This window comes from Diadema antillarum, unplaced genomic scaffold, assembly GCF_040938485.1.
Source record: "Diadema antillarum isolate AM-2024a unplaced genomic scaffold, OU_Dant_1.0 seq00002080_RagTag, whole genome shotgun sequence".
NCBI classification, from domain to species: Eukaryota; Metazoa; Echinodermata; class Echinoidea; order Diadematoida; family Diadematidae; genus Diadema; species Diadema antillarum.
Window position 1 is genome coordinate 81,746 of NW_027272727.1, and position 12,647 is coordinate 94,392.

Sequence of the window (12,647 nt, forward strand, 5' to 3'; positions counted from 1 at the left end):
AAGTGAGGTATCACTGGACAGGTTTCATTTTGCTCGGATGATGGACTTACTTTAAGATGTTTAAAAATGGGAATAAAATCGCAATGAAACTCTTCAACCACTCTGCAGCCAGTTTGAGTCACATTTTGTCAGCAAAAAGTCTGCAGCACCTTTGACGCTGTAAGTGCTTGAAACTTGCATTTCAAAATTCAGATACTGCTCGCATCACCTGGTCAGTTCTGATAGAATGCTCCGCTTGACCCTCTCCTCAACATCACAGTCCACCATGTTTAGCAGAGCTTTCACAGTCTGACACACAGTCACTGTGGACAGTCCACCGAACCCCTCTTCGGAAACCATTAGGACCGCCCTGTACGCATCCAGAGCAGAAAGGAGGAGCATAGCCTTCGAGGTCGTGTGACTTGGAACGGACAATGCAGGAAATATCTGTGGAAGATATTTTGCCTTGGATTACTTCATTTGGTTTCATGCACGTTACACAATCATTTGAATCATTTGTGAATTGCATTCACTATTCTATGTTTTCAGTTGGCATATGGCACTACCAATAAAAATTAGTAATAGCAGTAATAGTGATGGTGGTGGTGGTGGTGATAGTGATGATGATGATGATCCTCAACATTACCATCATCATATTCAATCACTCCAGAGTTGGCAATGTTCTCGAAGAAGGCTCTGGTTAACCATGCAAAGTCATATGCCAATATATACACCCTGGTCAAAAATATAAACGAGGGAGAATAAATGTCTGTCCATCCTCACAAGAAAAAAGAAAAAAGAACTAGAAATATCGCTACGGCGACTGGTATGCCTCCGCCATAATGCATGGTTCTCCTAATACAAGTAGGTATATAGTACAATGTCTTGACAATGTGTGATGACAGATTCACACAATTGGCAAAATATTAAAATGACAGGTTTGCCACATATGTGCTGAATGTTCACTTTCCTAGAACTAGGTTCCATTTGATGAATGATTAAAATGTCAGAGTGCAGGTATTTGGGGAACTGATGATTTTTACTTGACTTTTGGCCCTTTTATAAGCTTATGCATTGAGTAATTTTCAAGGTATTGAGAAAAAGTATCATTTCAGTATCAAATGGTGAAATAGCATTATCTAAACCTGGCTTTTGACCTTTGACCTCACAGTTCCAAAGAGAATCACTGTTAGGTAGAACATGCATAAATATGTAAGTTTCATGATGATACATTGTACCTTGAGTTACTTTCGAGATATGGAGGAAAAAGTGCAATTTAGCACTTTCACTTGACCTTTGACCTTTTTGGCAAGAAACTTCCCACAGAATATATATTGGGTAATACATGCATACATCAAGTTTTAAAAAAAAAACACCTTCAGGCATTGCATTTTAAGGAAAGTAGTGATATTTTGAGCAGTTGACCTTGACCTTTGACCCCCTGACCTTTGACCCATGACCCCCAACTTCCCTAGATAATCACTGCTCATCGGTACAAGCATGTATACTAAGTTCCATGAAGATACCTTGAACCATTTGCGAGATATGGAGAAAAACATGAAATTTCAATTTTTTTTTCACAAAATAAGCTGTGACCTTTGACCTTTGACCCCGTGACCCTAAAATCCAAACAAAGTATTATCCCCCCAGGATATACCCTCATACCAAGTTTGATGTAAAACCACTACACGGTTCTTGAGATATCGACAAAAACAAAACGGGACGGACGTACGGACGTACGGACGGACAGACGGACGGACAGACGGACGGACGACCCGAAAACATAATGCCTCCGACCACTTCGTTGGCGGAGGCATAAAAATCACCTGAATAGTGCCACCTCTAGAAGAAAGGTTCTCTGACGGCAAATGTTCTCTAATACAATGTAAGTAGGTAACCCAGTCTTATTACACACTACTGGCGACTATCAGTAATATTGTCATTCATGTATTTATTCCAGAGTAATGTTCTCCTGTTCTTACTGAATCGAGTAGGTCCAGTAGATTCTCTGGGGTTAGGGATGTGATCTGGAGGGTGGCAGCCATGAGCAGATTGACGCAGAATTCAGCTATGGGTTTGGTGGTGGCCCCTAGACAGTTTGAACTGTAGCACTGTGAGACCGCCATCTTTAGTTCATCCATCTTGACAGTATCTCCCATCATGCACCTGTTGATGGTCTTGGCCAACTCCAACACTTGTTCCTGCAAGGAAAGGTGATGACATACATTGTATCTACAGTAACTTTCGCAGAAAATGCCTGCAGCTTGGCAAGGGACATTATCAGTATGGTACAATGTAGGTAAGCCACATCTCGCCACCATGCCCGATATCGCCATAGCGCGTATAAATTCGCTGCTTGCGCGCAAAGCAAGAAGTGTACGGTAAGACGGGTGCAATACGCAGAGAACATGCATTGGTTTGATTTGCCGTTAAGAAACAAGGTGGAAACAGGCATCAAATTGCTCAAATTTGTGATTTTCTGGAGTTTTCAATTTGGCATTTAGCCAGTTTTCTTAAATTTTCACCTATTCTATGCCATGGAATGCGTCAATGCAATTAGACGACGATATCTCCGTAGGTGGAATCCAAATTGAGTGTGCGAGATCAGGATCTGAACCTACGGTATTTACAATGTTCGTGAGGCGAAAATCAGGTAAATTTGATTGTTTTTTCACATCAAAATCCCGGTAAAAGTTTAGGGGTGGCGATATCTGGCGTACCAAAAATGAGCGAGAGAAGACTGACACAGCGCGCGATTCGTGGCGATATCCTTGTAAGGCAACCTCAAATTTTAATTTTGAGGACAGCATCGGAACCTGTAGAGTTTTCTCCACAATATGAGTACATTTCTAGCTGATTTCCAGTCAGTTTTGATATTACAATGAACATTAGGGTGGCGACGACATGTGGTGTACCCAACCATACCGGTGATTGCATGAAACATTCACAGTCACAGTACCATCTGCACAGCACAACCTAGATATTAATACTCCAGCAGGGATTCCAACTCGTAAACAGCACTGCAGTACTCTGAGGGCTGAAAGGGCATATTTTTGGTGGAAAAACCAGTATTTTCTTCATTTTTCCTCCAATAGGCAAGGGTAGTAACATAATTTGAGAAAAACAGTATTTTCCATGGAACAACAACAACAAAACATTGCAACTGATTGACAAATTGCCCTACATCGACGTAAATAAGCACTGAATTGATCAGTGTTTTAGTAGTAGCCATGATAAAAAATCATGGGCGTACATACTCGAGCAGGATTCGAACCCACGACCTCCTGATCACCGGACAGGCGTCATCTCCACTAGACCACCGAGCTTTCGCCCGACAGCAAGTGTTGGTTCTAATCCTTATAGCATGCAGCGGGTACTGCTTTTGTTATTCAAATTTATGAAGCAGTACCCGCTGCATGCTATAAGGATTAGAACCAACACTTGCTGTCGGGCGAAAGCTCGGTGGTCTAGTGGAGATGACGCCTGTCCGGTGATCAGGAGGTCGTGGGTTCGAATCCTGCTCGAGTATGTACGCCCATGATTTTTTGTCATGGCTACTACTAAAACACTGATCAATTCAGTGCTTATTTACGTCGATGTAGGGCAATTTGTCAATCAGTTGCAATGAAAACATCTCGACGGAAGAACTTCATAAATTTGAATAACAAAAGCAGTACCCGCTGCATGCTATAAGGATTAGAACCAACACTTGCTGTCGGGCGAAAGCTCGGTGGTCTAGTGGAAATGACGCCTGTCCGATGATCAGGAGGTCGTGGGTTCGAATCCTGCTCGAGTATGTACGCCCATGATTTTTTATCATGGCTACTACTAAAACACTGATCAATTCAGTGCTTATTTACGTCGATGTAGGGCAATTTGTCAATCAGTTGCAATGAAAACATCTCGACGGAAGAACTTCACAAATTTGAATAACAACAAAACAGTACGAAATACTGAAAAAAAAGTAACAGTCGGCATCACTGCTCTGGTACTGATGCAGAATGCAATTTGATGATCTACAACACCATTTTTTAAATATCTACACAAAGAAATATGAATTACAGATGCAAACAAAGACGTTTGGGGCAGAAATTCTAAAGGGGCAAAAGTTTTAAAATGACTCCTGGGCCCCATTTCATAAAAAGTTGATATACTGTAAAAGTGGAAATTTTCGCGGTGTTGAAATTTTCGCGCATTTCGCGCAACTAGAAACTAGCGCGAAAATAAAAGCACGCGAATATTTCTGCTGCTCGTGTGTTCCAGTCGTTGGATGTCTTGATTCCGCGGAATTAAAAACACGCGAAACTCTTCTTGCCCGGCCGAGCACGAAAAATTAGTCACGCGAAAATATCCACTTTTACAGTAATAGGAACTCTTGCTGGAATGGTAATTGTCATGGTAACAACAAGAATCCAGCTTCCTGATTGGCTGTTGCTATGGGAAGTTGTCATTCCAGCAAGAGTTGCAATCCTCACATATTTTATGAAATGGAGCCCAGGAGTGATGCTGTCCATGGCATATTTTCCAGCTCATTCTACTATGTATCTTCTATTGAAAGTGTCTGCCACTGCCTTGATATGTTTCTCACCCTGAAGCCCACCAGACTGGCTCCCGTTAGGGGGTGGTGGAACCACGTCATGAGGTGCAGGCAAGCCTCCAATGTTTCCCCATCCCGCTCTCCTCCGCACATCCGAACTAGGGTGCACAGGGCTGCGTGATACCACTGGCAGAACTTGACCAGAAGCATCCAGACAGCGTACAGCTCCTGGGGGTTGTTGGCGACAATCGGCTCGGAGACGGTTGCCGCGAGAATGCAGCTGATGCTGCTGAGGTGTATGGGGTGGGCCTCTGGTGGCAAATCTGTACATAAAGGTTTTTAATCAGAGAGAAAGAGTAAAATGCATGAAAGCAAAGATTAGTTGCATTTAGATTTGATAGTGCTTCATCATCATCATCATCATCATCATCATCATCATCATCATCATCATCATCATCACAATTACCCCTGTCATCCTGAACACTGTCATAACAATCATAACAAAGATCATCATCATCACTATCATTGCTGTCAACATTATTATCATGACAACCATCATCGTCATCATCCCTATAAAATCAGTGTCATCATTTTCATCGCCATAATCTGAACTTGGTTGTGCAACCAAGTTAAGTGTGCACTGTGGTGCATTGTTGAAGTATAAATTAAGTCATTCCTTGACAAAGGTCTAGGTCCAAAAATTTGCATAGCAGCATTTCTCCAGTCTTTATCTCTATTTCCCTTTAAGATTAAAGGGTGTGTACAGTTCTGGTCGAGGTGAGGATTTAGCTTTTAACGTTTTGCGAGATATTCAGAAACCACTCTATGAGATGTCAAAGAGAATGCAATTCTAAGGGGTATCAAAAGTTTATTTGATGAAAATTGGTTTTGAGAGAGATCCTAATAAAAGGTGTAGCCTGTAGCCTTTTATCATTATCACTTTTTTTGATATCTCAGCCATTTTAAATTTTCATCAAATAAACATTGAATCCTTCTTAAAATTACATGCTCTTTCATATTTCATAAGAGGTTTCTCATTATCTCACTCAGGAATGTTCAAAACATGAACCCCCACCTCAACCAGTACTGTACAGTCCCTTTAATGTTTATCCACACATACAAACACATATGACTACCTAGTAAGGAGAAGCGATAATTATGATATATTTTATGATATATATATATATATATATATATATATATATATATATATATATATATATATATATATACACATATTTAATGTCAATTTAGTATGGAGATGCTTCAGATATTAATCATGAACTTGTGTCTTCACTGCTGAAAACGAATATCTTCATGCAAACAATTAAAGGGCGGGCAAATATCAGACCCCGATGCCATGCTGTAAGACTTACAAGAAAGTATGAACATAAACCACAGCTTTAATTGCCCGACATGTATGTCTTTACCTGCTGGTTCCACTGCCAGTAAATTGACGAGTGGGAGGAGTCGCTGTGGAAACAATCTGTGGATTGAAGCCTATATCAAAGATGGGGGCGGGGGAGTGAGATGACACATTAACACAAACGTAAACAAATACTTTTTGTAGAAGATAAGAATGATGAACAAGAATGCATCTGACTAAAGTAAAAGTGGAAATTTTCGCGGTGTCGAAATTTTCGTGCATTTCGCGCAACCAGAAACTAGCGCGAAAATAAAACCATGCGAATATTTTTGCTTGCCATGTGTTCCAGTAGCTCAACAATGTCTTAATTTCGCGGAATTAAAAACACGCGAAACTCTTCTTACTTGGCCGAGCGCGAAAAATTAGTCGCGTGAAAATATCAACTTTTACAGTATACAAGTGGCCAAAATTACCATTGAAACTTCATGCCAGTGGATCAATTGCATAGAAATATCAAGCAACAATAACAAGCTACAAAAAAAAAAGGTCATGGTACAAATGAAGTAAAGGTGAAACATAATTTACATAATTAACATTGTCATACAGTTATTCCATTCTTCTGAGTACTGTATGCCTGTCATACTACCTCAAAGCTATTTAGATTTTCAATGAGTCGTAATCTGAGAACAAGAACAAAAATCACCCAAAATTACACATCTTCAGTGAGATTTCGAGTAAATCCATTGTTTAAAGTGAATATACTCATTATCTAGTCTTGGTAAATCCCTTCCTTTGTTTTCTCGATTTGCTAGGGAACAATCCACTCTTAATCACAAAATTGCTCCAAAATCCCTAAATATGACCATGAAACTAATCTTAGATGTTCACTGGATCATGCAACAATTCAGTACATTAAAACATCTAAATGAAATGAATGTGGGTAGTATTGCAAGAGGACATTTTTGTGTTTAGTATGGGGATTGTAACATACCTGTGATGAGTTGTTGATAGCCTCATTTACAGCAACTTGAAACATATGCAGGAACGTCATAACATGCTGACTGCCATCTGTCTGCCAAAGAACCTGCTGGATGCAGGAGTCTACTGTCTGATATAACACCCTATTCTCAGCACACGCTCTTGCCTAGATAAAATAGTGGAGAGAGCATTGACGTAAAAGATATTGTGAAATACAATATTGATACAGCAATCAGAATAAGAATGGCCTTTCAGAGAAATACATTCTGGTTTTACAAAGATGTGCCTTTTGAATGATGATAATATGAACTATCAAAACATATTGCAGCACTAAACTCTCTCCATACTCATATGTAAACATCTCACTGTTATGGTTTTACAGCTACCTTTTGGCAACACTTCACACAAGCTACGTTTCAGAGGATAGATAACTCTAATCCTGCATGAACAATTTTTCTGACATTTAATTTTCTCTGTCAAATTGTATGTCGTAAACTGTGTTTTTCTCCATAACTCAATCAATCAAAGACTGCTCAAAATCTATGGGTCATACTCCTAACACATCAAGTGTCACTGATAAGGCAAGGTTTCTGCTATAGTAAGATATGAAAGGAAATAGACTCTCTCACCAGTCCCCTTGAATTAATGAGAGCTAAGGCATCTTGCCGGCCCAGCTGAGGATCGCAGCAGACGGCAGCCCGAAGAAGAAGGAAGATTTCTTGTTCCACCGCTGGGAGATACTTCAGCCACAGGGACACCATGCTCTCATAGGCAAGATTCCACTCTACTGCACGCAAAAACAACGCCAAAAATTGTTGTTACATTGACTCAAAGAAGACATTGGCATAGGTCGGAGTACAAGCTAGTCACAGAACACACCTGATCCCATTCAGTCGCCAGATGACTGACCTGACTCAATCCCATCTCTGTGTGGAGGTACATTAAGGAGTCACATTTCAACAGATTGGCCTTCATATTCATATACAGATTTGAATTTGTTTCTGAGCCTATGATATCAACATATCCCTCATAAATCAAGCAGTTGTAAAAAAAAAAAAAAAAAAATGCATTACTGTCAATTGCTCTATACATCAAATATCTTAACTTGCCTGAAAGGCAAGAACATCATAAATTTTTTGCAATCCTATCCTCCATTGTGTCTAAAGCTATCTATATCACGTTTCACACCTTGTCTCCCTATATGTGGGAATGAAAGGAAAATCTTAATTCTGCAGTACCAATTGTAATGGTTTCCTAATCACCATTATGCATCTATGTTATTAATATATGGAATTCTTTAGGAAATTATCCAAATACAAATGATCCTTCCACATCCAAGAAAAGTTCATGGCAAATATTTGGCCAAAATTTCTCAAGAGACTCACCTCCTGTGCAATCTTTACCGTAGGCCGACGCCTGCGTCTGTGTGACTCGCTCTAGGAAGAGGTCGGTGAGGCCGTCTGCCTGAGATTGTGGGTGGAGCCGAAGGAGGGATTCCACCAGCCTCTTGGAGGAAGGTGTGGTCAGGAGGGGGAGGCAGAGACCGCATAACTTGTGGAGACTGGCCCCCTGCGGTTGAAGTCTAGAGAATGCAAAAAACAACAACAAATGCATTGAAGAGTTCAAGTAAAACCATCACAGAGACATTCCTTTTGTTGATGGCATTGCTGCCTGAACAAATTTTAAATGACTTGCAATTGATTTTGACATTATCAGGGGCGGATCCAGGAATTCTGTAAAGGGGGTGGGGGCGCAACTAATATTTCTGGTGCCACTTCTGGGTTTCACTTCATTTTTTTCTTTTTATTTCTTTTGTTTTTAACAAAAAATAAAAGGGGGGCGTGTGCCGGTTGTGCCCCCCTCTGGATCTGCCACTGATTATCATGCACTTAACTTAAACTTACTAAAAATCTCTCAACTCACTTCAGCTTTATCATAAACATTTTTTTCCCTCTCTGACCGTTTCCTTTGTTAAATATATGTCAAACTTTATCCTAACTCCATCAAAGTTCCAAAAATATTATCCTGCCACTCACACAATGTGTCATGAATCATATTGCTTATTCTTCACATTTGATACTAAAATGTTTCATCCGTCACAATATTTTTGGTTTGTTATGATTTCATATTCATCTCTGCAGCACTGTATGCCATGGTGTGTCATATTCTCTAAACATACCAATACACCAAGACGTCAATGGATATAAACATTCAGGAGATAGAGCTTTTACTGAAGCCTACTCTTGGACAAAACTGCTTTTACTATCAACCAAGGGCACATTGCATGAAGGAATTTGAACAGACTTTCTGCATTCGACTTGAAGTACAACACAGCAACTGAAAATGTGGGAATTTTGCAATATAAAAATGTCTTTTGAATGACTGAATTTGGGTTTATGACATTTGCTTTCCACGAATTCACAATGTCAAAACTCATCTAGTTTTTCACTTACCCTAACAAGCATTGCTGCTGCTGCTTCACCAAAAATTCAAGGTCTCTTTCAATTGATGAGACTAGCTGGAAGTGAAATAAAAAACCCCCAACAGTAATTAAAAAAATCAACATATACATATCACTGGTAGTAGTATACACAGATATCTGACAATGGACAGGACAACATAAAATGGAACAGACTAAATCATATGGTTCAAGTCAGTGATACCAACTAAAGCTCTACCTTGCTCATGATATGGTAATATAGTTGAAAAGATTCACACTTTATTCCATTACTTACAGTTCTGTACAGTTCTGGTGTAAGTGAGGATTTAGCTTTTGACGTTTTGCGAGATACTCAGAAACCACTCTATGAAATGTCAAAGAGAATGCAATTCTAAGAGGTACCGTATCAAAAGTTTATTTGATGAAAATCGGTTTTGAAATGGCTGAGATATCCAAAAACAAGGTGAAACAAAGAGATCCTAATAAAAGTCATGCCCTGTCGCCTTTTATTATTATCACTTTTTTGGATATCTCAGCCATATGAAAACCAATTTCCATCAAATAAACGTTGAATACTTCTTAAAATTACATGCTCTTTCATATTTCATAAGAGCTTTCTCATTATCTCACTTAGGAATGTTATAAACCTGAATCCTCGCCTCAACCAGTACTGTACAGTCCCTTTAAAGGATAACACTCTTTAGAAAGTAAAGAATTTAATGTTTAATCATTATGATTTTGAGTGTGTTTAACAATATCTGATGAATATCTTTTGTCACATTAGAATTTGCTTGAATGATTTCAATATCAAAAGTTTGATGTTTGACTAGTTGTCTTATTCATACTTTCATGAATATATGATGTGGTAACTATTAAAGACTGTCATCTTTAAACAAAGAAAAAAAAAGAAAAAAAAAAAGAAAACGATTTTTAAAACTGATTCTTGGGTTTTAACTGTCAAATTCTTACAAAGCAAGTAATCTGTGTCTCTGAATTAAACTGCCTCTGCAGATTAACCCTTCTGTGTACTTTGAGTGCTGACTGGCGTTGGAAAACCCAATGGCCCGAATTCACGAAGGTGGTCTAAATTTAAACCATGGTTTATGTATATTTCTTCAGCGTAGATATGATTGACAGATAGCATACGCTAACAGGCATCCAGTAAAAAAACGTGCATTGATGCGCGCATGTATTGGTACGCCTATTTAACGCTTATTTTAGACCATGGTCTAAATTTGTACCATGGTTTAAGTTTAAACCACCTTCGTGAATTCGGGCCTATAAGTGCAAAATGTCCAAAATCCCTGGCACAGAAGGGGTTAAAGTTCAGCTTTACCATGTCTGTTGACAACTTGTTAAACTCCAGCGGGGTGTAGCTGACTGCTTCAGCGACAGGAGAACTCGGGTGCTGCTGCTGCTTGTGGAGACCCAGTGTGAGGCGTATCTGTGACTGCGGACAAAAGTTGGTACAGAATTTACCATCAATCCACCAGGTTGGGAATTAAAACTTTGTTTCACTGCAAGATGCATCCTGCAACACCTTGATCGATCCGGTCAACGCAGAAACAAGAGGGCATAATGAGACAGAAAGAGGTTACTAAACACAACTTGTGTGTCCACTGTCTAGAACAGATATAAAACTACAAGTAATCAAACACACATGTGGCAATTGTACCTTGCCCATATCTTAGTGAAACCAAAAGGGTTCCCCCACTGTAAATTGAATGTGAAGTTGATGCATTCTGTCTTTTGTCTGACCACATTTTGGCCATAATTTTCCCCAGAAAATGCCATCTACAAATGTACATTCCTGAAACTGCTACAACTGACCCATACATATTTACCTCAGCCCATTCCTTCGCCTTGCTTTCAATCTTGCCCTGGGGACCGTCCACTCTAAACAGCTGGACACATCGAAGGAGCTGGCTGCAGATGAGTGGATCTGCAAAAATCAACACACATACCACCCAGTTGGTAGCAACGCACGATAGTCTCTCATCATGTGTATATAAACAAGAATATAAAGTGTCAATATTTATTTAACAATAACATCATCAACAATTTATTATCAAAAAGGTGACTTTTTAGCAAAGATTTAAATTAATCACAATCTGTAATTTTTCTCATGTTTCAGGGGAGATTATTCCACAATGCTGGTGCTGCTTTTTTGCAAGAGCCCTATCACCAAAATAGTATGAATTCCACACATATTTCAGAGAGGAGATTGGAAGAATTTAGAGTACTGCCAGCATAAAAAGTGACCACCATAGATTAGCAAAGGATAATGCATCAGTGTATTAAAGTCCCATGCATGTAACTTGGCAGTGAGCAAATGGTATATATCAACATACCATGCAGAGATGCACGTGAAAAAAATTGTGCCATGAAAGGAAATCATTAACTTGTGGACTTTTTGTGAAAGTTATACATGTAATTTCAATTTTCATATCTTTGACTCAAATATTCTGTTTTATGTATGCTGGTATAAAAACAAGGTCTATAATTTTCCTATCAGTACATTACTACAGTGTGCTGTGTACTATAGTTGTATTATATATATATATATACACTTGTATATATACCCGGTATATATATATATATATATATGTTTTTTTTTTCTTAATTCCACAACGCAGTTGAACCATGTGTGTTTAACACACATTTTTATACCTGTAAACTTATTCTTCAAAATAATACGTGACATAATTTCCATAGAAATAGCTTCTCTTTAAAGAAATCCACACTTAACTTTAATCATATACCTGGGCCCTGTTTTATGAAGAGTTATAATTGATTACATAGTTGATTTCTATCATAAGACTATGGCAGCCCGTGTGTTAAGGAAATTTATAATCGATCACATCTCTTGATAAAACGGGGCCCAGGATAGTCTTTTTCCAGATATACTGTCTTTATTGTCACTGTAAAAACAAAATCTCTACGAGCAAAGCAACATGTCCCTTTTCTTGACACATTCTTGGCGTAATTCTGGTGTAAATACACTTGTTCATGGTGTATATATTTGAAGTACTCTTTTTGTGGAACAGATGAGCTACACTGCTTCATGTGGTGTATATTATATGACTCACCATGGGTTATAAGATATTGACACATACACAGCTTGCCCAGCAGATGGCCCAATTTTGGAAACCTCTTCATCACAGCCATGACACTCTCCTGCATAACAAAATGACAGTCACATTCAATCAAACATCTGTGTTATGATGGGGATTAGCTGAACTAGGGCTAATCATGATTTACATGTAGTCCTTGTAATATTTTTCTCTATAAAAGAAAGAAATTTTGTGAGCAAGATTTCCTTATAAATAATATGCTCCCATACCCCC

The 12,647-nt window shown here is 38.9% G+C and overlaps 1 protein-coding gene across 1 annotated transcript; it reads right to left on the reverse strand.

Moving 5' to 3' along the window:
* Positions 1-204: 204 nt before the first annotated feature.
* LOC139713861 (Fanconi anemia group C protein homolog) lies at positions 205-12,477 on the reverse strand (the record flags this gene model as incomplete). The annotated part of the gene is made up of 11 exons (XM_071625563.1): positions 205-426; positions 1,962-2,180; positions 4,568-4,839; positions 5,947-6,016; positions 6,874-7,026; positions 7,490-7,644; positions 8,246-8,442; positions 9,314-9,378; positions 10,637-10,750; positions 11,145-11,242; positions 12,390-12,477. Coding segments are annotated over 11 exons (1,653 nt in total), but the record flags the coding sequence as incomplete, so codon positions are not given.
* Between the last annotated feature and the right edge of the window lie 170 nt (positions 12,478-12,647).